Below are 25,931 nucleotides of genomic sequence, written 5' to 3' on the forward strand. Positions count from 1 at the left end.
AAATGGCTTCATTGGGAGTTCTTAATTAATTGACACAAAGATGTCTCTTTTTTGGCATACTATTTCCATAGGCAGTTTCTATAAGTGGCTACGTGTTTTGGGAGTGGAAAATAATCACAGAAGAAACTGACGTCAGTGAGTCAGAAGGGGATTATGTGGACTCCATTGACCTTACACCCGGTGGATGAAGTCACTACGGAGTCGCACACCGCCCTCTTCCGGCGCACAGATCCAGTCTGGTGACTGGGGAGAAGTCAAAGGTAAGGAATCTGGAGCTAGATCCTTTCTCTACCAGATAAGGTGTTACCGAATGTAAGTAACTTCTACTATTTGAATTGCTTTTTCTTTAAGATTCCATGTTTCATTTGCATCCATGAATCTTAATAAGGTTGTGGCCTTATGGCTCCCACTAAGGCACTCGTTCATGATTGAGTCGTCAGATTGGAGTTCCCATATGTAATTTGCTCCTCCTGATCACAAATGGCCTGGTGTTTTCATACCAGGTTTTCCCTGATGTAAAAACTCTGACAACATTTTACTTTCCAGAAAAATATTGCTGGTAAAATCTCTTTAAGCTTTGGCTGCAGCAGCAGCAGCCAGACCTCGTCCCACAGTTCCTCATGGCACAGAAGCACCTCTTCCTATTAAGACCTGCTCAGAGCAAGTGGTATATTGGAGCATTAAACCTCTCAGAATGGGGAAATCTTTGCTGTTTTACACCTGGTGAAACTGGGTCTACATAATTATTTTCCATTCAGTGTAATTTCATGATATTGGTGGGGTGTTACTACATAGTACTGGTTAATAAAGATGATGAGTTTGCATCCCATCACTAATAATGAGGTTCTAACTGGCACCAAAATAAAAGAAAACAGAAAAATGTTTTCTTGAGTAGATGCAGAATGCTTTTGCAACCAAACACCGATGATAGCTATATAATCAAGGTACCTAGATCTGTAGTGCCATTATATTCCTGTGCTCAAGTACAATTGTTACTGATGGAAAGGTGTTGAGTTTGATTGACTTAGTACACTCTGGAATGTAGGAACCATGTAAACTAGTCATAATATTTGCCTATCATCCTAGAGTAGTTGAGCAGTCAAGGAGTAAGTTTTGTTCAGTGATGTCAGAGTAGTCTAGAAATCCAGTGCGAGTAGTATGAATACATTCATCCTTGATGAAGGGAGTTCCTCACATATTTTCATGAGGGTGATTTTTATTTTCAATACACACTTGGAGAGTGTAGCAAGCTTGGTTCTGGTTGCAGTCCCCCCTCCCAACACACACACACGTTTTGCCTGTTTTCGGATGCAACTTCAAATGAAGTGCACTGGGTGCTTGCTAACTAGGTCCTCAGTGCCATTGTTCCTTTCCTAAATCAAGACACCTGGTCAGTTGTTCCCAAAAGGACCAGGCCCTTCAGCCCCCTGTAAGTCCCTAGTAAATGGTACACCCTTTAACCTAGGGCATGAGTACTGAAGAGGGCCCCTCAGAGCTGCAGCACAACTTATGCCACTCTGAGGGACCCAGCACCAACCTTATGCAGACTGCCATTGCAGGCTGCATGACAAGGTGCTTCCGAAATTGAAAACGCGACATGGCACACAAGCCTGTGTGGCATGTCCCCTCAACACTGCATGCAATATATGTAAGTCACCCCTCCAGCAGGCCTTACAGCCCTAAGGCAGAGTTCATTATATTACATGTGAGGGCATAGCTGGATGAACAGATATGCCCCTGCTATGTCTTTGTCGATTCTCAGACATAGTAAGTGACCAGAGAAGCCATTACAAATGCTTGTGCTGGACACTGGTCATTACGAGTTCCCCAGCTACATGATGGCTTCTCTGAATCCTTGGATGTTTGGTGTCAACTTCTCAGAATGATAAACCCTCACTGACCTCAGTGATGGATTTATTAAAAAATGCACATAGAAGGCATCTTAGAGGTGCCCCCGAACCTACCAACTAATAGTGGGCTGACTGACTGGTCCTGACCAGTTCAGTGACTGCAGTCAGGTTTTTGTCCCCCGGTGGTGAGAGCCATCGCTCTCTAGGGACTGAGACAAAAGCCTGCACTGGACAGAGGTGTGACGACCTCTCCCAGGCAAGATGGACATTCCAGGGAGGGAGCTTCAAAGGCTTTGCCGCCTTTTATGTCACCCAGTTCTCTCCAGATGGTGAAAATGACCAACGCTCCCTGTCCTGACCCCACTTTTGGCGGCAGCACAGGTGGGAAAATGAGTAGGAGGGTTGCCCACTTGGTGCTAGTCGCCACCCCTAGGGTGGATGAGCTGAAGTGGACACTACTTTTCATATTCCTCCATCTTGTTTGGAAGGAATTAGGCCACTAGGGCTAGGGTTATGCCCACTTCCTAGCGGAAGTGGTCATAAGAAGGGTGTAGTCATCCTAAAGATGGGCAGCCCTTTGGGTACTGTCTGGCACTCCCTGTAATGCCCCTAAATTGAGTATTTAGATGGCACCCCTAAACCCTAGAACGTATATCCTGACTATTTACAAAGAAGAGTCGACCCCGCAGAAGATGAACAAGAAGCAGCTGACCCAGTTCAAGCCCTTCTGGCAACCCCGGGCTCTGCACAAAAAAACTTGTCCTGCAGCTGCAGCTTCAAGAAACCCAGGAAGCCTGTCTGCCTTCTAAAAAGACTCAGACTCCCATGAGCAGCGGACCTGCTCAGCAACAAAGTATCCAACAAGTACTCTGCAGCCTGGAAACCCGACACCTGATGTGACCTCTGAACCCGACGACCTCAACCCGGTGAGAAGCCCTACAACAGTGCCAGCAGGGATCCCCAGCTGTCCTGAGCCCAAGTCCAGCCGAGTGTCACCCCTCCTAGACTCATTGAAGTCCTCTGCATACAGCTCCCTTCCCCCCAGCCTGGTGGTGAAAGAAAACCCAACACCTACAGCAACTACTGCACCAGCTGAGGTGGGTCACCGGTGCCAACGAAGTCCCTTGACATCTCCTGGGAGCTTGAGTCCACCCTGGTTCCACCCCTGCCGGACTCCCCCACGATGCCTGCAGCCTCAACCCACAGGATCTCCTGACCGCGAGTGCTCCCGGACGAGGAAACCTGGCACAAAAGACACCCCTGCATCTGTCACCCTTGGGCACAGGAGAAGAGGACCAAAAGTGCACCTACATCCCCGAGCACCCCACGTTTACTACCTACCTGTTTGTTGTCCCTGACTGGCTTCCCAACCAGATCCTTCAGCCTGTCATCACGAGAACCAAACTCTTATAGGAAACTATTGTGCACCTGACGCCTTACTGCACCTCTTCACCCACCTCAGGGAGTTAAGTTATGTATTGTGCACTAATCAGAACTGTGGTTCTGATCAGTGCACAATACGTAACTTAACTCCCTGAGGTTGGCTTTGTAATTCTTTGTTACCCCTGTATTTGCTGAACATTGTTTTACTCCATAGGACAACACTGAGAGAACTCTGAAAATCGCACTGTCTAGTTTTTGAAACTGCAAAGTATTTATGTTTAAAAGTCCACTTACCTTATTACGAAGGTCTTGGGTTTGAAACATATATAAAAAGAATTGTTTTGGTCTTGGATTTATTCTTTGAGTGTGTGTCTCATTTTGCCTCTGTGAGTACAAGTACTTAGCACTACCCTCTGATAAGCCTAACTGCTCACCCACACTACCACAAACTAGAGCATCAGTCCTATCTACTTTTTCTCCTGCAATACCATTAGGGATCCACAGGACTCTCTGCACAGTGTACTCCATTTTAGTGCACTATATAGGCAGCCAGCTTCTTGTCAAGAGAGAGAGGAATTCAACCAAGGCACATCCTCCTCGAAGACATGGCTGATGTGAAAAACGTAGGTGTGCATGCAGGCATATCATCTTAACGAATGTGTGACTACAGGGGAGAGCCTCTGTGATCTGACCAGTAGAAACCTAAACCCACCCTGAAGTGGGGTGTCTGTCTAAAAGGAGTAGAAAAAAGGTATAAGAGCGTCAGGCCTTATGGTTGGTGCATGCCGTGAGTGTGGGAATAGACAGGGAAGGGCTTTCTGAACAGCCGAAACATGTTTGCTTGAATTGCCGGATAGATGGGTAATAGTACCTCATCTGATATCCAAGATATATGGCTTCCTAATTATATCTGTGCTACCTAACATAACAAATATCCCATTGGGTATACCTCAAGATGTTTATACTACTTATCTGAATTCCTGATATAATCGAGCTTTGATTTATTTAGGAGCTCCCATCAGTGGTTGAGTCCACCAAGGTAGTATTTACCTAGAGAGGTGTGGGAAATCACCTGTGATGAAGCATACGACAATAAGTTGTGGGTGAGGTGCTCTTTCTTCTCAAAATCTTTTAGGAGTCCCACAGAGTAGTAAAATCATGTAATAGGGACATGAACATCTGCTGTGTGTTATTAGTGATTTGTATTCTGCCACTTGAGGTAAAGCAATATACATGGTGAATGAAATGTGATTTCCTATGTGATGATATTTGCTCCGTGATAATGATCTCAAGGACTTATGATATGATATATCATATGGTACTTCTTTTGGGTCCACCAGAAAAATCTTTTCCACTTTCTCATGTGTGTGATTTCTTGACTGAAAGGGACCCCTATTCAGATAACTAAAAGCTAAGCCTTAAGTGAAAGGGTTAAACTTTAGAAATGGAAGTGTGCATTGAAGGGCCTTACACCCCATCACCATTTTCTGTGACAGTGAGACTACAGTGGAAGACTCCGGGTTCTGTCCCTTTGCATTGAGCATGATGTGATACAGAGCATCAAACATATACATTCATATAACTACATCTGTGGATACAGTAATTCAGTTAAGCTGTTTAAGATCATTTTGTTTCCTGCACGTCACTAGTTGTAATGCTACCAGGGGTGATTTTTTACTTCTTACCTACCACACAGTGCAAGTTGTCTGGATGCAAAAGAGCAATAGTGGGTTTATCCAAAAATTACAGTGGCCTTAGAGCCTGTCCATTGCTTACCATTGGCTGACTTATTTGTCATTCTTCTTTGCTTACTTCTTATTTAATGTCTTGCTTTTCCTTTCTGATTGTACATTTCCCTCACCATCCTTTTTATTAGATGGCTTGTATCCTTCCACTGCTGATATTTAGGCAGCTACCTTTTTCAACCTCTGAGAGAGAGGTTTATATGGTTCCTACCTGTAGAAAGCTGGCCTGGTGTGTGGTGAACACCTATGGTGTTATCACCTTATACCAGGTCCAGGTATGCCCTAATTGTGAAGTTTAGGCAGTGTCGAGGAAGCCAAGGCTCTCTAGAGGTAGGTGTGGATGAGCAGCCAGGACTTATCTAAGAGACATGCAAAGCTTATGCAATACCACTACAGTCACACAGCACTTACACACATGAAAGAACCACACAGTCTTACAAAAATTAAGATACTTTTTTATAGTAACACAAATAGTAAAATACTCTATAGGCAATACCCCAACTGGAGGTTAGTCAACACACTATTATATACACATTAGCAATCCGTAAATAGCCTAGAAAGCAACAGTTATTGGTAAAATCAAAACCAAATACTAAAAAAGTGGAATGTGAAAGGCAGTCCCCCACCCAAGGAAATGGAATCAGTAGAAGGGAGCTGGAGGAACTAGGAACCCCAAGAGATGAATACCAGAGTGACCCCCAGCGACCAGGAGAGCAGAAGTAAGTACCCGGTATTCCCCAAAACCAACAGGAGGACTTTGGAAAAGTGCAAGACCCGGACAAGACTGGAATAACCCAAAGGTGGATCCTGACAGAAGAGGACCTGAAAATTAAGGGGACCACGTCCAGTTTGTGATGGAGTGTCTGCTTGTGGCAGGAGCCCCTACCCACCCTTCTCTGGATGCAGGACCAGGTTGATGGCAGATGGAGAAAGTCAGCAGTGCAGCACAGGCTCCGAAGAAGAGTCCCAGAAGTGATGCAAGGGGTGTCCCACGTCGGTGGTCGTGATGCAGTCAGTCAGTGGTGCTGGAAAACCACCAACAAGCCTTGGCAAAGGCAAGAGTTGGAGAAGAAGGTTTTGCAAAGCTGAAGAGAACAAGCAAGGTCCAGGGGACTGGACCCAAGGAGGAGAGTCCAGGGTGACCCTCAGCAGTTGGGTGAGTCCCAAGAAAAGGAGGCAGCCCCCACAGGCGACCCACGGGCAGCAGGCCCTGAGTCGCAGTGAGGCCCACTCAGCACACCTGAAGAAGTGTCCCACATCACTGGAGCAGCAGGCAGGAGACTGTGCGTTGCAGGAAGAAGTGCTGGGGGCCGGGGTTACACAGAATCAGAAGATCCTTTGGAGGTGGAACAAAAAAGCCTTGGTAGCTGCATGAGTCGTGGTGCTCAGGGGTACTGTCCTTCAAGGAGAAGCAAGGGCTTACCGTCTCCCAAGTTGGCAGCTGGCAGACAGGACTAAGGGGACCATTCCAGACCACAACCTGTGCTGCAGGATCCAAACAGCTCCAGAGGAGAGGAGATCCACGCAGCCGGTCGCCATTGCAGTTGGTGCCTGCAGATGCACGGGAGTGACTCCTTCACTCCAAGGGAGATTCTTTCTTGCTTCTTGTGCAGGCTGAAGATTTGTCGCCCTCAGAGGATGCACAGCCAGGGAAATGTTGCAGTTGCTGGAAGGAACTGGAGAAACAATGTTGCAGAGCAAAGGCGTCACTGAAGTTGCACATTGTCGGTTTCACTACCAAAATAATAGAACATTAGGACGACAGATCTTTAGAATGTGGGGACTGAGTCCCTCCACACCATCAGAGACTGTTGGCCCAATTCCTGGCTAGCTCACAGTGACCAGGAAGAATACAAGGGAGATATGCTTTAAATGCATTTATTTGAACAGTCGTAGTCTTGCATAAAGCGAATGAGCTGCGATAATTAGGCACATGACAGAAAGCAGTTACCAGCATTATAAACATGGTGAAAAGAATTTACAGTCCTACCATGGCAAATGATTTCTAGATATTCCTACTGTTGTCATTGTTATGTTGTAAAGCGCGTGAGCTCTGGAGGAGCGCGAGCTCTGGAGGAGTGCAAGCTCTTGACGGTTCCGATGCCGGGTTGCCACAGAGACCAGTCCGTGTTGCGGCAGCAGTTACGGGGAGCCGGCAAGAGGGAGGCGCTGATCCTTGTTATTGGAATAAATACTACATCTATCAACTACGGCTTAGTATTGCTATATTACCACATTTTGGCGACGAGTTGCCGGTTCTGGAAACCAGTGGCAAGGCATCAGCAGATGTGAACTACGCGTGTTGTAGCTCATTGACGGCGTTGCTCTCATTTTAAAGGTAACGAAGGCTGCGTTCATTACCTGTGCTAGTTGCTGAAGATATCTCGACTGCCTCGATCTTTTCAGACAAGAGCTAATTTTAGAGGGAAGTACCTAGTGAAGTACTTCTCTAGTGAAAGGATAAAAGGACCATAAAAGGAAAACTCCAGAGAGATATTAGAAGAAAGTAATAAGGAGGAAATTTGAATGTCTTGAACATTTGGGTTTCACCCATTTAATTATTTTAAGGCGATTAAAGGTGCAAACTGTACAGTGATCTAAGTAATATGGATATGCCGACAATCACGACACCTCCTCCATTCTTGTCAATACCAGGGCGGCCAGCAATAGAATGGGAAGAATGGCTGGACATTTTTGATAATTACTTAGAAGCTTTGGATGGACAAAGATTCCGCCCTAGTAGGAAGAAAGCTATTTTATTAAATGCTTTAGGAAAAGAAGGTCAACACATTTATAAATACCTTCCAGACTTACAACTTCAGGTTGACGAAGTTGAAGTGGATGTGTACGCAGATGCCAGGAAAAAATTAGATTTAAGATTTGCTAAGGCTCAAAATGTTGCGATGAGGCGACACAAATTTTATACTCAACCTCAAAGAGATGGAGAATCGATAGATGATTTTATATCTAGGTTGAGAGAGTTAGCGGTCAAGTGTCAATTTGGTCAGTTGGAAGATGAAATGATTCGTGATCAATTGATCGTTCAATGTAGAAGCAGGAAGATACAAGAGAGGTTATGGGCAGCAAGGAATCCTACTTTGAAGGATGCAGTTGACTTGGCCAAAGTTGTGGAAGAATCGGAATATTGTATGAGAGCAATGGAGAAACGGGAGACAAAGGATGAGGTAGCAGCTATAAGCAAGCGACAGGACAGTTTTTCAAGCAAAGTCAGAATTGGCAACAGTAAACCTATAAGAGAAGCAGAGAGCAAAAGATGTAACATGTGGAAGTTTCAATCACACGTCGGAAGCAAAGTTTTGTTTTGCTATTGGGAAGGAGTGTAGGAAGTGTGGGCTCAGGGGTCACTTTGCAAGAATGTGTCAGGGTTTGAGGAGAAATAAGAACGTGGCAACACTCTTGCAAGAAGAGGTGGATGATAGCCTGTGTGAGACAAATATAAGTTCAGACAGAATATTGGCTGTTGGGGATGAAGGATGGAAAAAAACAAAGACCCAAGGCACAATTTGTGATTCGAGGAAAACCAGTTGAGTTGATGGTGGATTCCGGATCCTTATATACCATTATTCCAAGAAGTTTGTTCACTTCTGAATGGCCACAAGTAAGATTATTGCCTAGAGATATAAGTCCTGGGGGATATCAAGGCGAGAAGATAGATCTTATTGGTTATATGATGGCTGATATCAAATTTGGAGGAAGAAGCACTAAAGGGAAAGTGTATGTAGCCGAATCGGGTCCACCAATCCTGGGATGGATCCATCAATATGATCTTCATATCATCATCAATCCTCGAGCTAAAACACAAATATTGGTTGTAGAAGAAGTAACGTTACAAGATATTCTCAGAGAGGCGAATGATGTTTTTCGAGAGGAAATGGGGCAACTAAAAGGGTATTGTCACAAAATTAACCTAAAAAACGGTGCAATTCCTGTACGACATAAAGTCAGGAGAATACCAATATTAGCTAGAGGACAGGTCAAAGACTTGATAAGAGAAATGCTGTGTTGTGGAGTCATTGAGCCTGTCGAGGCATCAAATTGGGTATCTCCAGTTGTGATAACGAGGAAGTCTGATGGAAAGCTTCGTTTTTGTGTTGATTTGAGAAGCTTGAATCAGAATGTGGTGATGGACAGTTTTCCTCTACCTAACATCAATGAACTTGTTTTGATGCTGAAAGGAGGAAAGTTTTTTTCAAAACTGGACTTAAAGCATGCGTATCATCAAGTAAAATTACATCCTGAGTCAAAAATCTTGACAACTTTTATCACAATGGAGGGCACGTTTCAGTTTACCAGAATGCCTTTTGGTTTGTGCTCAGCCGCAAGTGTCTTTCAGAGAGTGATGAATGACTTAGTCAAAGAAATTCCGAATGTCATATACTTTCAGGATGACATACTAATTTTTGGAGATACAGTGGAAAATCATAATTTGACTCTGAGGCTGGTTCTAGATAAAATTTTAAAATCAGGCTTAACACTGAGAAAAGAGAAGTGCATATTCTTAGCCAAGGAAGTGGAATATCTGGGCCACACATTGTCGCAAGATGGGTTGAAGCCAAAGAGAGATTTATTGAGAGCCATCAAATTGGCACCATGTCCTGTGAATAAAGACCAGTTGAAGTCGTTTTTGGGTTTAGTGGAGTACTACTCCAAGTTCGTGGAGAATTTTGCTTCGAAGACGGAGGAACATAAAAAATTATTGAGAAAAGGTGTGGTTTTTGATTGGGGCACAGCACAAGAACGGTGTTTTGAATCAATCAAGAAGGAAATTTGTGAAGCTGACATTCTAGTGCCTTTTGATGGGGAAAAAGAATCGATTGTTACAGTAGACGCTAGCGCCACAGGTATTGGTGCTATCTTATCACATAAACATGGTTCAAAGGAAAGAACAATTGCATTTGCATCACGTTCTTTGACACCGACAGAGCGCAACTACTCGGTAATAGAGAAGGAGGCATTAGCTGCGACTTGGAGCATGGAACACTTCAGAATGTACATTTGGGGAAAACGATTCAAGTTGCGAACCGATCACAAACCTCTGGTGAAGGTGTTGACCCCAGGTGGAGCTGAAAAAGGTTCTTCTAGACTGATAAGACTTGCTGCGAGGTCTCAGGAGTACAATTATACTGTAGAGTATATACCGGGATGGAGAAATGTACAAGCTGACTGTCTTTCACGTCTATCACAAGACTGGGAAATGTTGGATGAAGAGTATGGTAGTATTCAAGCGTGTGAGGATCTAGTTGCAAGTGTCGGAGATGTAGTGCAATGGTCATCGGGAGCATTAAGTAAAGAGGAATGGTGTCAGGCTATGGCATGTGGTGAGGAGATGAGGGAAGTGATCAATATGATAGTGAGTGGTAGACGTAGAGAGAGTACACTGCAAAAAAACTTATGGACGTATGGTAAGATATTAGATGAACTCTCATGTGTGGGTGAATATATTGTTGTTCGTGGTGAAAAGTTTGTTCCTCTCGTAAGTGTGAGGAGGAAAATTTTTCCTATTGCACATGAGGGACATTTAGGGCAAACGTTGATGAAGAGGAGACTCAGAGAAAATTTCTGGTGGCCAGGGATGGATGATGACATTGTACACTGGGTGGAGAGATGTGATGTGTGTGTACGCAGTGAAAAGAGTCTGAAAGTAGGCAAACAATCCTTGATGGGTCACATTGAGGATCCTGGTCAAGCATGGCATACTGTATGTGGAGACTTCATTGGTCCTTTAGGTGGAGTTAAACACATGTCTAGGTTTGCATTTGTTTTGATAGATGTTCATTCGAAATGGATTATAGTGAAATTTATGTCAGAGATAACCACAGCATCCACAGTAAGAGTTTTGTCTGAAATATTTAAAGGAAGAAGGATGCCCGGTATGTTTGGTGACGGATAATGGTACACAACTCACTTCTCATGAAATGAGAGAGTTTTTATTATTGATGGGGGTTAAACATTCAAGGACTGCACTATATAATCCACAAGGAAATGGAATGGTGGAAAGAGCCAACAGGATGGTTAAGGGGGCTATACAACAAGCACGGCTAGTGGCATGGATGTAGAAGGTATGGTTGCAGATGTTGTGTGGGCATATCGCACCACTGTTAATGGTGTTACTGGATGTTCACCGTTTTTTATGATGCGGGGTAGAAGACCGAATTCTAAATTGACTCCGTTTTGGTTGAGAGAACTTGCTAGCAATAATATAGGAATATTTGAGAGTGAGAATAAATGTGGGGATTCTGCAGATGGTGGTAAAAATAAAAACAAAATTTGGCCGGGGGATTGGGTGAAAGTCAAGTCTGGGAGAATTGTTAGAGGGTTGAATAAATTCAAAGGGCCATTTCAAGTCAAGGAAGTTCATCCTTTCTATGTGATTTTGAGCAATGGTGAGAGATGGAATCTCAGGAGAGTGGCAAAGTGTAATTATACAAAAAATATGATTGCAGAAGATAAGATTAGTGATGGATGCAGTGGATGTATGTTTGATGATTTTGTAATGAAACCTGTTGCACAGCATTCTAGTGGTACAAGTGATGTGCTGCCTGGTTGTATGGAAAATGGTGGGATGAGACAACAAGAGTTTCGTGAATTCAGGAACGAAGTTGTGAGGGAGAGACCACATAGAGTTAAGAAAGCACCAGCATATTTGGCTGATTATATAAAGTAAAAAAATGTATTCTATTTTACTTTCAAGTATGGTTAAGGTAGTATCTGGTTTTAGTGAGTTACTGTTTATGTGTTAATTCATTAAGTTTTAATATTCAATATTGTAATAATTCTGCTTAAACAATGAAAGGAAGAAGATATGTTGTAAAGCGCGCAAGCTCTGGAGGAGCGCAAGCTCTTGACGGTTCCGATGCCGGGTTGCCACGGAGACCAGTCCCTGTTGCGGCGGCAGTTACGGGGAGCCGGCAAGAGGGAGGCGCTGATCCTTGTTATTGGAATAAATACTACATCTATCAACTACGGCTTAGTATTGCTGTATTACCACACCTACCTAACACTAACCCTAATTGAGAGCCTAGTGAATTCACCCTCTGCCTTCTCCGAATCAAAGAGGTTAGCCTTAGCCCCGATAGCTGGAGAACTGAACCAGGAAATTGGTCTGTAGTGTGGATGGCAGTCCTTTTCTGCAGATTGAAAGGTTAGCATCATCAGAGCTGCATGTGAAACACAGCATGAGTCCCAACATAGTTGCAGCTGGAGTGCTCCTCTGACCCTTTAGGTCAGTGCATGGTTTATATAATCAAAGCCACACTGTGTTAGAGGCACAGCTCTAATGCACTGATATGTCTAGATGTTAGAAGCTGTCTCTGAACGGAAAACACAAGAACTAGGCTACTTTGTACTGTGTTCCTAGCCTTGAACCGAGTGTACAGATTATATGTTGAGAAAGGCTAACTAAAATAAGCAACATGTACAATATATTCTTGGAATAAAATTGTGCAAACCTAAATGTGTGGAATGTCACTTTCAAAAAGCGATGCTACCTAAAACGAATAAAATATAAATGAAGCTACAAATGGAGAACCAACATTGGCCCAAGAAGTCACCACGACAAGAGCATGTTCTTTCTATCTCTGTATCTCGTGAGCTGCTTCCCTCCCCCAAACACTTGCCGTCCCAGCTCAAACTGCATGTTTCTATCCCCAGATGTGTTTCTCGCGTGCTTTCCCCTGCCCTCCAGTGTTCCATGTTGCTCTGTTCCTCATGTGCTGCTCATTTGTTCCCTCGCTCTCTCTTTCGCTCTGGTCTGATTGTCTTCTTAACCTAGCGCTCATTGTTGACCTCTCCCTCGTGTGCTGCTTTGCCCATTCTCCCACATTTATCTGTACCTTAATATTATTCCGCAACCCCCCATTGCTTCCCCTATCTGCTCTATATTGCTTCCCCATTCCTTGCAGACATATCAGGTGTATTTTTTTTGGTTTATATTTTTTAAGAGCTCGGCAGGTGCAGTTTGCTTCCGGCTGCTCTGCTACATCAAAAGTGCTTTCTTGCACTTAGCATTTCTCTTTTTTATTTACCAATCTAAGTAGCATTTGCCTTCTTAGATTAATCCATAAAAAGGAAAATGCACCCGTATCAGTATTTAAGTATGCACATGTTTGACTCGCATGGGCCTACAGAATGACGTGACTGGCAACAGTGGCTTGAGTCATTGTGCCTTTTTTTTTTATGTGCTTCTGGTTCTTTTTTTTTTTTTTTTTTTGATTTTTGCTAGAGCTGCACAGCGTTGGTAAATACCATTAGCAAAGTCAGTAGGTCCAAAAGATGAGAACTACTGGCTTTGCCAATTGCTTGTTTTAGCGTTGATGTTTCTGAGATTTTAATTGAAGGACTGCTGTGGTTTATGGAGGATGCAGGCTTTCCTTTGTATTGGTCAGTTTGTTTTTATTCTATTTTGCAGCTTCTAATGTAAAATTAGGTAATATAATATAAAATAATTTATACTGTCAAAATTAAAGCTCTAAAGTTATTTACGTTGTGTTACTATGTTCCGCAGGTGCATTTGAGGAATTGACCTTGAAAGATTAATGCCTTTTAATAATAAAACCAAAAAGGGATTTCCTAGATTTCCCAGTAGCTTCAGTGGACAGCTAACATAAATGAATGCCCACAAATACCGTATGTAACACTGCCACGGTTGTAATTTTGAAAACACAGATACTTAGTTTTGGAGTTAGTTTGAGATGTAATTTTATTACTAGCATTACTTTAGCTGGTGTTGAAACGAATTTGATATGGTTCTGTCTTTTGTTCAACTCTCGAGGTTCCGTTCTGATGCTGGAGACTGTGAGCATTTTTAGGAAGTATTTGTCAATTCTGGATGTACCAATCAGCTGGCTCCAAACCGATGACATCATCTTCATGCTCACAGCGCAGGAGTACAAGCAAGCAAAGGTGAGAATTGGTTACTTTAGCCTGTCCTCGCCATGAATGGGTTAAGAGTCGTGGTATACACGCACACTTGTCATTAACATCAAAATGTTTTATTTGTCATATAAAACAGCAGTAGTCTGTTTCTGCATCAGTTGTTTGAATATGGTATTGGATAAAATCCAGCGCAGGAACTACACTCCATCACCTTTCTCACTGATATCAGCTGCTCAACCTGAAAAGAGTGTGTGAGTAATGACCAAGTCTGCTTAGAAGTGCCGAACAAACACTTCTGCCCTTCTTTGTGAGGGGGTGAAATTGCATTCTGTAAATCAAAACATATGAACGGTCACTGAACAATGTATATAAGTTATTCTGTACTTATCTCATTCCTGTCGATATCAACTATAAGCATTGTGTGTCTGGGATCTATCATTTATCTGATATTTTCCACATTTAACAACAGACACAACAAAAATACGCTAAAACTACCTGTTGTGAATGTGTTCATGAGGTAGTAATCATCTGTGTACCATGACAATTTGTTGCCTTTTTAAATCGGTAAGGACTACATTTAGTATTTTTTTCCTAAATCCGTCAGTGTATTTAGACGTCCTCCAAGTTTCAGATACCTTGCATCTAGTTACACCTTACCTTACATACACACTAATTTCATCAACTCAGTCTCATCTAGTTAAACAGCACTTAGTGGGTACACCTTGCCATAAACCTCCCAATTCTAAACATTTTGTGTTTGGCGTTTCAAGTTCCCCATTGACTTTTATAGCTGACACGGCTAACAGCTTCAGGCATTTTGTTTTATGTTCCATCATGACGTTTATCGCTTATGTGGCTATGACATACATTGAAAACTTGATCCTAGCTTCTTCAAGTTTACACCTTTTCACAGATAGAAATAGCCATAAACATTGTACGAAACACACAGTTTTCAATTTGATAATTACGATACTATTGTGATTTCCAACTGTAGCACACTTAGCGTAGGCTTCAGGTTCCTTTCAATCAGTGATTCAGTTCTAGCTGGACAGTTATAGTTTATACTGCATATATTGAGGCCTTAGTTCTATCTAGCTGTCAATGTAATTATGGAGTTCACATATTTTCTTTTGACTCACGTTTTAACGCAGACTTGAAGAATTATCATGGTGAGCAATTTATTATTCCCTCATGGACACATTAATCCAAGGTTTTTTTAGTGTCAGTGTTGTAGTGTTTGATGTTATATCTAGAACATATCAGATCAATGACATACCACATATATAGATCTCTTATCATAGATATCGGCAGGCATACGATAAGTACAGAATAATTTATAAATAGTCATTATTGATCATCTGTTTTGATTTACAGAATGCGATGTAACTCCCTGAGGAAGGGTTTTTATGTATAGCTCGAAATGTATTGAGGATTGTGCACATTGGGGATGGAATGAACAATGGTTTTGCAATTTCATGCATGAAATACAATAAAATAAAAAATATTACGATTTCATCGAATTGGTAAGAAATTGGTTCATTTAGAAACAAATTTAAAGTGTTATGAACAAGGGACAAATTGGGAAATCACAAAATCACAGTATTCACAAACAGTAGTGCAACCAATTGGGAAACTCTTATCCTACGATGTAACTGCACAAATTGCATTGCAAAAGTACCAAGCGATCAGTTTGTTACACCTAAATAGATATATTGCACATTAAACTGTATAGCATTGGATAAAATAACCACATCATATAAATACAATACAATGAAAAATAGAATGCTTTGAGGTTCATACACATTTTTCTAAAAATGCTCACACACTTTGCAAGCTGTTGTGCCACTTGAGAATCATGAACTGAATTAAGAAAAGCGTCTTTATGATCCTTCTTATATTCTTAGTTCTCAATTTGTGGGTAATTATCTGGATTGCAGACAAGACTAATACAACTTCAAAAAAAAGTTATGTCCCTTTAGGTTTTGTGAACGAGGCCATCATATCCTACATGGTTCCAAGTGTTAAAGTTTCCCATAGAGATGGTTAGTTGTCATGTGACCTATGTTTGATTTTTCCATTTCTGCCTAGTGTTTTGCACAGAATGATTTGAGCTTGCAGGGGGGGTGATGTTGAACTTGGGTTGACTGGTAGTGAATCATGGAGAAGCATGCAGGACAGCTTTAAATAGGCCTGTAAGTAGGGCACTGCCTATTCCTGTTGACACGACACTAGGCAGCTGACATCTGTGTAATAGTTTCAGTGTAGTGGAATTTTATCTTGAGGAGTAAAGACAGCTCAGATCAGGCCACTTTTAGGTCTCACCTACCAGACAGTGCAAAGCTCTCTACTTGTGAAAAGACATATTGTCAGCTTACAGTGGGCTTAGTGCCCCCTCACTGCTTACCCTTGGTTGGCTTTATTGTCATTGTAATTTGCTGGTCTTTTATCTGTCAGTGTGTGTGGGCTCTCTTTCCTGTTCTCTAACATTGTGGACATTTTTATATATTCACATGCTTGAATCATTTCACTGTTGTCTGGAAGGGAATCCCTGGTACATATAAATAGCAGTAAACAGTGTTAGCATTGCCATAGGTGCGAAATAACAATGTTTGTTTAATAGCACGTCCACCTTGTTGGAAGCAACCCGAACTGCGGCCAGTGAGATGGAAGCGTCAGCTCTATTCCCCTTAGACGCCACCATGGCTCAGATTTCTACCGCACATCGCGTATGAAGGAGTCCCCAGGCAAAGCTATGCTCTAATCTTTCAGTGACCTGAAAAGTGTTGCTTTCCTGATCTAAACTGATCAGCCCTATCTTCAGCTTCCAAATACCATGAGTTGGTTTTAGGGAAATGTACTATTTTCTGGGCCAGCAAGACCCTTTGTTGTATAATCAGCTGTCACCATGGCAGGCAGAGTAAGCACATTTCTCTTAAACCCTATTCATCTTGTAGCTTAAAGAAGATTTAGAATGATGACCCTCATTGCAAATGTATTTATTGCCTTTGTCCTGATCTAAAGGTTTCACTCTGATATTTGTAAAGACTTTACACCTAAGACTCTAAAGGACAGAGAGAGGAAATTGTCTTAGCACTACACAAATAGATAAAGAGAATACCCTCAACCTTTTCTAACGGGGCGATCCCTGCTCTTCAGGGGATGATTCAGCTAAATGCACCCCTCCAAGCACTTCCATGAAGGCAGTGCAGAAAAGGAAGCTTATACAGTTTCCTGAAATGGATTTATTTTGGATAGCGCTTGCAGCCACATTCTCACATACTAAACCTGGAGATGGAAAACATTCTAGGAAAGAAAATTGTCTGTGCAACATATCACTCATGTCACTCAAATGATGACCAACCATACACTAAAAGGAACAAATTCTCAGAAAACACTTTCTCTGAGGCCACCACAAAAAGGAATGTGGATGATGAGACTACCGTCAACATCAACCATGACAAGACCGTAGACTGTAACATCACGCATGCCTCCTTTACCACTGTTGTTAATACTGATGGCTTCGACAACATTACTGTTGACATTGACGTCAGCAACACCGTTGATGGCAACACCCTCAAAGCCAACGCCACAGACAGCGGCATTATCGGTGACAGTGTTTGCAGGGCATGTCTTTTCACCATTAACGGTAACAACTTCTCTATCTTCCCAAATTATGGACTCAGAACAAAATATAGATCCAGCACAATTGGATGTAAGCTACGTCCCAGTTTTTAAGGAAGAAATGAATGAGGATAAACCTTTCCATGAGTATGACTACCAGCAGGATTATGTTCCTCATAGTTCATTCTCTTACCGACCTCCCCGATACAGCAGGGAGCCGAAGGTGATCCAAGTGCCTATGGCCTTCTTATCTACTTTACATACAAATGATGGGCACTTTGTAAAGGCTGCTACCGCAGCAACCTACAGGTCAGCCTCTGCAACCTGTGATACCTGCAGTACCTGTACCTCCACCTCCCACCTTACTGGCTACACCTCTTCATCATCCATCACTGGCACCTCCTCCTCCTTCTCAAGGGTAATCATCTCAAAGACGAGTCTATAAACCACTTGTCTCACCAATGGAGAAGGACGACAGTAGGGTAAATTCTATATACTCTGATGTAGATGAGAAGAAAGGGGAACCTACACAAGGAGATGACAGACGTATTAATAACGGAGATGACTCCATCATTCCTAAAATTAGATAATAAACCACCCAGTTTTTCAAATTCATCAGATGATGAATCTCATTTTCATGTATTTATTCATCAGCAGAACAGCATTGTTACTTTTGAATATAAGGATCAGCTACAAAAGTCTATAGAAATCATACCAATCTGGAATTGTGTTTGGCCTGAAAGGCTAAAGCTAATGCAAACACCTGGAACTGTTCTAGCAGTCATACCATGCCTGGAAAAGGAGTACAAGCCCCTGATTCAGCTCCAACCTGTCTGACAGGCCGTCTGAAGCCAGTCTCTTTAATAACTTTGACTTTTCAGAGGGCTCTAAAAACCTTTATACTATCTTCTGGCCCTTGAAACAGAGATAGTAAGCATATAGACAATCTGGGTGAAGAATAAATTCAATGGTAGCAACTACCATTAAGACAGCCAATGCTCCGGCAATTCTAGGTCTTTAAGGTTGTTAGATGTGGCATGACATTGCACTATTGCTTGATCTCATCCCAGAAGATAAAAAAAAGAGGCTTCTAAAACTATTCTTGGAAGGGAAAAGTTACTTCAGGAGCCACGGTTGATGCAGCAATGGACGCATAAGATGAAGGATTTCGCCAGCTTGCAGAAGGAGCTGTTTAAAGAAGACAAGGCTGGTTGAGATCCACTAGCTCCTGCCCTCTGGTTCAGGCAAAAAAGCTGGATATGCCTTTTGATGGCTTCATCTTGTTTGGAAAGCATGTGAATGAGGCCCTCTAAGGACTTTAAACAGAGACATAAACAGCAAAGGCATTAGGTTCTTTACAGTACCGTAGGTCTGGGTCATCCATTTTTCGTGCCTCAAGTGGATCCCTTAATTACAGGATAGGTTCAGCCAGTATGAAAGCAAAGGCTGAACAAATTATCCCCAGAGACAAATGGGCAATGACCAGGAATATTCCTCCAGTTACAATCAGAGCTAAGGATATGGAAGGTCATCAGGACGAATGAGAAGCTCTTCTCAATCATGTACCAACTAAAAACAAAAAATAGCTTAACTCACCAACTGTGACCCCTCTGCCACCCTGAACACGGAAAATAAGGATGAGAATTTCCCTTTTGCCCCTTCATGGAAGTCCATAACATCTGACAAATGGGAGAGGCAAACTTTTATTTAAAGACACTCTGTCTACCTGAGAAGCAGCAACATCTCAGTTTGAGGGACAACTGAAGATTCTCCATCTCCTCCTCAAGGCAGCAATATAAACCCCTCCACCCCACAATCCCAAAGAAATCAGGGTTTTTACTACAGATTTGTTTTATTAAGAAAGAAGATAGGACAGTGGAGAGTAAACCTGGACCCAGATAGTATCTGAAGAAATAAACTTATCAGATAGTCACACTTTAAGAGGTCATCATGATGATACAAGAAGGTGATTACCTGGCATCCTTGGATCTACAGGACGCAGATTTCTGTGTACCTCTCCACAGAAAACCCAGAAAATATCTCTGCTTTTCGGTACCAGAACAACATTATCAATTCAAGGCACTCCTTTTTGGACTCAAATCAGGACCTCAAATTTTCACCAAGTGTCTTTCACCACTCTCAGCTCTTCTCAGGTGACAGGGTCATCAGGTATATCCATACTTGCACAAGTGGCTCTTGAAAGCTCCATCAAAGGAAGAAGCAAAGACTTCCGTGTCCGCCTACATTAATTTCTTCTAGAGCTTCGTTCTCACTCTAAACACAGGAATATCATATCTAGAACCTCCTTTGAAAATCCAGTTACTGGATGCAGTACTCATCACTCACAAAAGGAAGGCGTTTCCATCTAAGGAGGGGCTAGAGTCTGTCTGCAAAACAGTCACAGTCGGATAATACAAATCCCTGGTAGAGACCTCATGTCATCATTGTTGGATCTGACATCCTTGGCGGGGTTCCCCCATCCCAGTTTTCTTTTGGTTTTCCATTGTCCTGTTGCTGACTTTGTTTTTGTTGGCTTTAGGACTCTATTCACTTTATCACTGCTACATAGTGCTAAAGTGCTTGTGATCTCACCTTTTGACCTGGTAGTAGTGGCTTACGTCCTACTGGCATATTTTATTTACTTGTAAGTCCCTAGTAAAGTGGCACTACACATACCCATGGCCTGTAAATTAACTGGTACTAGTGGGCCTGCAGCACTCATTGTGCCACCCACTTAAGTAGTCCTTTAAACATACCTCAGGCGGTCAGTGCAGCCCTTGTATGCAGTTTGAAACTGCCATTTACACTGGGCAAAATAAACCTTTTGCCAGGCCTAAACCTTCCTTCTTAATACATATGTCACCCCTAGAGCAGGCCATAAACAGCCATAAGGCACGGTGCAGTGTATGTAAAAAGTTGAACATGTACTTTTAACCTTTACATTTCCTAGTAGTGAAAAACTCCTATATTCATTTTTTAACTACTGTAAGGCCTGCCTATCTCATTAAATAACATTAGGTTAACATATTACATTTAATAAGTGGTAATATTATGTTTGGAGCAGGTCGGAATGTCAAGTTTGGTGTCTAAAGAATTGTAATTAAAAACCCTCTTTAATGGTAAAGTCAGATTTTAAGTCACAATTCTGAAAATGTCACTTTTAGAAAGTTGGTATTTTCTTGTCCTAACAATTTGGTGTCTGCAACCTGTCACATGACTAGGTGTAGCTGGCAGTTGATCTATGTATATTACTACCAGAGAGTGTGACAAAGGAGAATAGGTGTTGGCAAGATAGGCCATCTCTGACTTGATGAGCTGTCACCTAACACCCTTGAACATCATAAAGGCTCTGCCTGAGCACACTTGCACAGGGTTTGACACTATTCTATTGTGACCCCAGACAAGCTGGGGCCAGGGCAGGAAGGTAGGGATTTCCAAACTCTTGTGAGAGTGGAAACCTCCAAAACATTCTCCTACTTCAAAGTAAGCATCAGACATATGTATTGAACACTCATACCCAACTCTTCAGTACATCTCCGGACCTGTGGAAGACTCAAATGGACTGCTATGCAAGAAGGACTGCTACTCTGTTGCCCTGCTGCCTTAGTGAAGGGCTCAACCTGCATTGCGAACCCAGGACCACCAGAGTGACTCCCAGGGCTAGGATTCTTTTTGAAACCTTTTGTCATTTTATATCACATGACAATTAAACAACAAGCAGCAACTCAACAAGACAAAGTACAAGCTCAGCAGATCCAGTGCAGACCCACATTAATTTCCACTTTACACAAATAAGATACAGTAGGGGAGACAAAGACACATTTTGTCATCATGGTGAACATCACAAGGCAATGCATTCAGTTCCTGACTCCCCAAACACAGCCTTACGCCTCACCGCGCTATATTCACTCCTCACTATCCTTGGAGTCATCCCCTGCCTCCCCTCTCTCTTGTTCCAAAAACGTTTGACAGAGCATACGCCCAGTGTCTAAATCAACTGAAACTTTGCCATCTGACCTGACACGTCGCAATTGTGTATCTTCTATCACAGCTCATTCTGAGGCATCTCTAACCCACAACTCCTCCGACAGAGTCCTAACTCCCATCGAAGTGATAGCAACTCGTCTCTTTGCCAGCACAAGGGCCAGCTGCATGAACTGGATTGTCATTTAATGCTTCCTTGGGAGCGGTAGATGACCCAACAGGCACAGCTGAGGTATGAGCTTACAGGAGAGGGCGACAGTCAGGTTCAGCTGTGTCAGTACCATCTCCCAGAAGGTCCTCGCACACCAGCAACTTTGTGCTAAATGCATAAAATCTGCCTCACCTGCTGCACAATATGGACATGTCGAGACACGTTCAGGATTAATTTTATCCAGGCCCACAGGAGTCACATAGGTGCGATGCATGAAATTAAAGTGAATTCATTTAAATAGGATGTTACTGGACACTGTCTTCAGCAATGCACATGTCCGAGCCTAGTCCACATCGGAAATAGGGGTCTGAAAATCTGCCTCCCAAGCGTTCCACACCCTTAGCAGCCCCTAATCGTATCAGCCTTATAAATTACTGAAATGAGATGGCGCCCCTACCCCAGCATCATTATCTCACCCAGCATGGCTGAGGCAGAAGGGACCACAGAATAAGACTGCCAGAGCACCCTCACCTGTCAGCCAATCCAGCTTAGTGCAGGAAGCTTCCTCAAAAGATAGAAAAAACTCACTTGAATACAGATCCACCACTGACTCGCAGTCCCCCTCCCGCCAAGAGTGAGAAGATATAACCTCTTCCTTCTGGTGAGATGGAGCTAAGATCCAAACTGGCAGTTCGTTATGATAAGGTACCCTCCCAATCACCACCTTCACCACACTCTGCTACAGCACAGCTCTATCGTGCACCACATCGGGTGCCTCAGTGGACACCCTAGAACCCGCCATCAGATAAGCAGGGACCTCGGTCCCCTCCACCAAACCTCTAAAGAAATCGTTTTCCGAATTGTCTCCCTCCACCATCCATTTTGCTGCATGCTGCAAGTGAGAGGCATAATAACAACATTCCAAATTCAGCACAGCAAGTCCACGGTCCTCATGCCCCCACATCAGCATCAGGTGTGGTACTGTACTCCATTTCCCAGCCCAGATGAGACAAGTGAGAAGTAAATTCAACTGTCAGAATACCCCTACGAGCAGAGGGCATAGTGAATTTTGAATTGCATATCGGCAGCAAGGCAAAAACACCATCTTGGAGACTGCAACTCTGCCCATGAGTGATAATGGTAGAATGTTTCAGAACCAGACAGAGGCCTGCAGGGAGATGATAACACTCTCAATATTATAATGTAGATATCTCTTGCACAGTCTCCCATCTCAACCCCAGGTCCAACAACCGCTCCCCGGGCACACAAGCCAGCTCCACTAGCTGAAACACCAGGGACTTACGTTTGTTGATTCGAAGGGGAGACACCTCTTCAAACTGATGAAGCAGCTCCAGTAACTCTGCCACCAGCGTACTAGGCTCACTAAGATACAACAGCGCATCATCATTTTAAAGAGAAATGATATGCAGAGTGTCTCAACTCTATACTCCACTCCTGCAATACCGTAAAGACCCACACCCCTAAGGGCTCCACCGCCAAAACAAACAACAGTGACAACAGAGGGCAACCCTTACGATTACCATTTTCAGGCCCACCCTCACCTGTGCACCAGGGCCAGTGTACAACAACTGAATCCATGCTTGAAACTTCGGCCCAAACTCAATGACGCTTATCTCCAATAGATACCCCCAATCCACCTTTTCAATATAATTTGAGGCCAATACCAAGTCCTCCTGCCTGCCCTCGACCTCATGAAGTACATGCGCAAGGCGCCTCAGGGTTACTGTTGTGCTCCGACAGGAATGCCCACGCACTGGTCTATATGAACCAGCCCCGAAAACCCAAGCCTCAGACGACAAACCAAAAGCTTACAGCATGTTTAAATATCAGTGTTTATCATCATGAGTGGTTGCTACAACAAAGGATCCGCACCATCCCATCCCCCCAGCTTAGGAAGCATACAAATAAGGCCCATACGCATATTAGGTGGCAGCACCTGCTTCTCCTTAGCTTCCAGGAAAACCTCCAATAATGGCTGAGTCAGCGCCACCATAAAGGGAACAGTTGCAGGCCAGCCCTTACCTCTTACAATGTAACTTTTGTCTCCAGTTCCTCTACAGCCACTATGTCATAATGGCGCAGCCCAAGAGGAGCCAGAAAGGCCCAGATCTGGGCCACCGAGCTACGAGTGCCCCTCTTATATACCCCCTTGAGGTACTGCTAAAAGGCTGCCACCTCTTCTGCCTGCGAGGACACTATCACCTCGTTGAGCTCTATCAAATGCATCACAGGAGGTGGGCTCTCTCCCTCTGGAGCAGCCAAGGCATCATCCTCCTTGACTTATCCCCCTCCAGATGCAAGCGCTACCTATGCTGTGTAAGTGTACAGGCATCTAACTTATCCTACTTATCCTCTCTGCTCCTGTGTGCCCTTAACTTTTCCCGTTGATTCTCTGGATCAGTCAGGTCTAGCTTCTGTGTACCCGTTAGTCCCTCTTTCTACGCATGCAACTCCTGCAGTAGCTGTTTGCACACCCTGTATGTCTCTCCCATGGACTACCTTCTGACCACCGCCTTTGTGGCATCCCACTTAAGTGTGTAGGTACCAATTAAGCCCCAATCAGCCTGTAAATAGCCAGTCACTGACTGGAACAGCGTATCTCCGCCCACCACGTCATCCAAGACATCCATTGGAAAGCGCCAATTCTGAGCGTGTTTATCTTCCCCACCCCAATCCATCTCCTCAAACACCAGCGGATGATCTGACAAGAAATAGGCTAGGTGCTGCACCCTCTGCATGGCCTTTGTCGGAAATCCAACTGTCAGTATCCTATCCAGCCCACTAAAGGTATTGTGGGTGAGTGAATAACAGGTAAACAGGCTGTCCACCGATCTTCGAACCCTCCATGCATCCAATAGCCCCAAATTTGTTCTAACTTAACACAACAAGGTAGTCATTCATGGCTTCATGTCAGCCCTGGGGGCCGCCTGTCCAGCTCCCTGTCCAAGACATTATTAAAATCATCTAACCAAATAAACGAGCCATCATCCTCAGAACCCAATCAGATCCTGCAGCCCAAAGTAGAGAGAGGGTCATCAATATTAGGCACATATACATTAAGCAATGACAGAGCCCTCCCATGCAGTTTACCATGCAGCAAAACATACCTCCCTTGCACCTCAGCCTCCACATAACTAGGTACAGTGTCCCTGGGGCCACCCAAACCACAACCCCATTGGCATAAGATTTAAAAAATATATTTTTAGTGAATGGCAGTGCAGAAGCAGGACATTCAGAATCAAAATGCTTTAATTGTACTGTTGGAGGCAGCACAGAGGTCCCAGACAACACAAGGATAAGATGGGCACCAAACTAATATGGACAAGGATATCCATCCCTCCCACCCCCACCCATCCCCGCATGCAGGCCCCTAGAGCCCCCCTAAAGAAGATAAGAATAGGCAAGGCACTGACAAAAAAGAGGCAGGGGCTGACACAGGGCGTCGCCGGGGGCCGGACTTAGTGCTCCAATGTCCGAGGCAGAGCAGAGCTAACAGATGGCAAGTCGTCAACTAGCACATGGCTCCCTCGGTCCACACTCGGACAGGCCAGTAAAATGGCATCCCACTAATGTAATATCGGAATTCTACAGACTCCCAAAGCCTCTTTCTGCTGTATCACCTCACACTTGCAGTTTGCCCACCTCTTCTGTCTCAGTTCTGACCACTAGCGATATATATCAGGTCCTCTAGTGGATTTTCAACTCATAGTCAGTTGTCTGCGGGCAAGGATCAAAGCCAGATCTAGAAGTCTATCTGTGACTTTCTTAGCCTCCAAATGGTCTTGAAGGCCCAGCAGACATAACAGTGGACACAAAGGAAATTCCCTATCCGTGGCCCCTGAACCACCTGAAGGGCCGTCGTCCAGTAAGATAACAGAAGTGGACAGAACCATACCTAGTGGCAAAAATCTGCGTCCTCACCTGCTGACATTCAGAGTTCGCAGCTGGGAACATAGCATGTATGCATCTGGGAGTCAGATCAGTCCGGTATAAGTAAAAGAACTGGATGAATTTGAAACTGTAATTTTTGACAGGAGCTACAGCGCTTCTTCTAGGAGCAGTTAGAGTTAGGTATTCTGAGGTCCGCCTTCCGCCATGACCGGAGAGTCCAGAGATCCGTCCGTACCCCTCCAGAAACCCCTCCCGGCATAAAAAAGAATGAGAGGCTGAAATAGTTGGCCCTCCAACTTCTTAGCCAGCTTATCAACCTCACCATCTGTGAGGTGTGTCTCCTGAAGACAAGGAATGTTAATCCTATGATGCTTTAAAAAGGAGAAGACT

At 43.6% G+C, this 25,931-nt stretch overlaps 1 protein-coding gene across 1 annotated transcript in view; it reads left to right on the top strand.

Moving 5' to 3' along the window:
* The window catches only part of PIGL (phosphatidylinositol glycan anchor biosynthesis class L), a 421,207-nt gene that overhangs the window by 362,512 nt on the left and 32,764 nt on the right, over window positions 1-25,931 (top strand). The window contains exon 6 of the mRNA XM_069226325.1: window positions 13,770-13,900. Within this exon, the coding sequence (XP_069082426.1) occupies window positions 13,770-13,900 (131 nt within the window). The remainder of the gene's footprint in view (window positions 1-13,769; window positions 13,901-25,931) is intronic.

The sequence above is a fragment of the Pleurodeles waltl genome, chromosome 3_1, assembly GCF_031143425.1.
Source record: "Pleurodeles waltl isolate 20211129_DDA chromosome 3_1, aPleWal1.hap1.20221129, whole genome shotgun sequence".
Lineage (NCBI taxonomy): Eukaryota > Metazoa > Chordata > Amphibia > Caudata > Salamandridae > Pleurodeles > Pleurodeles waltl.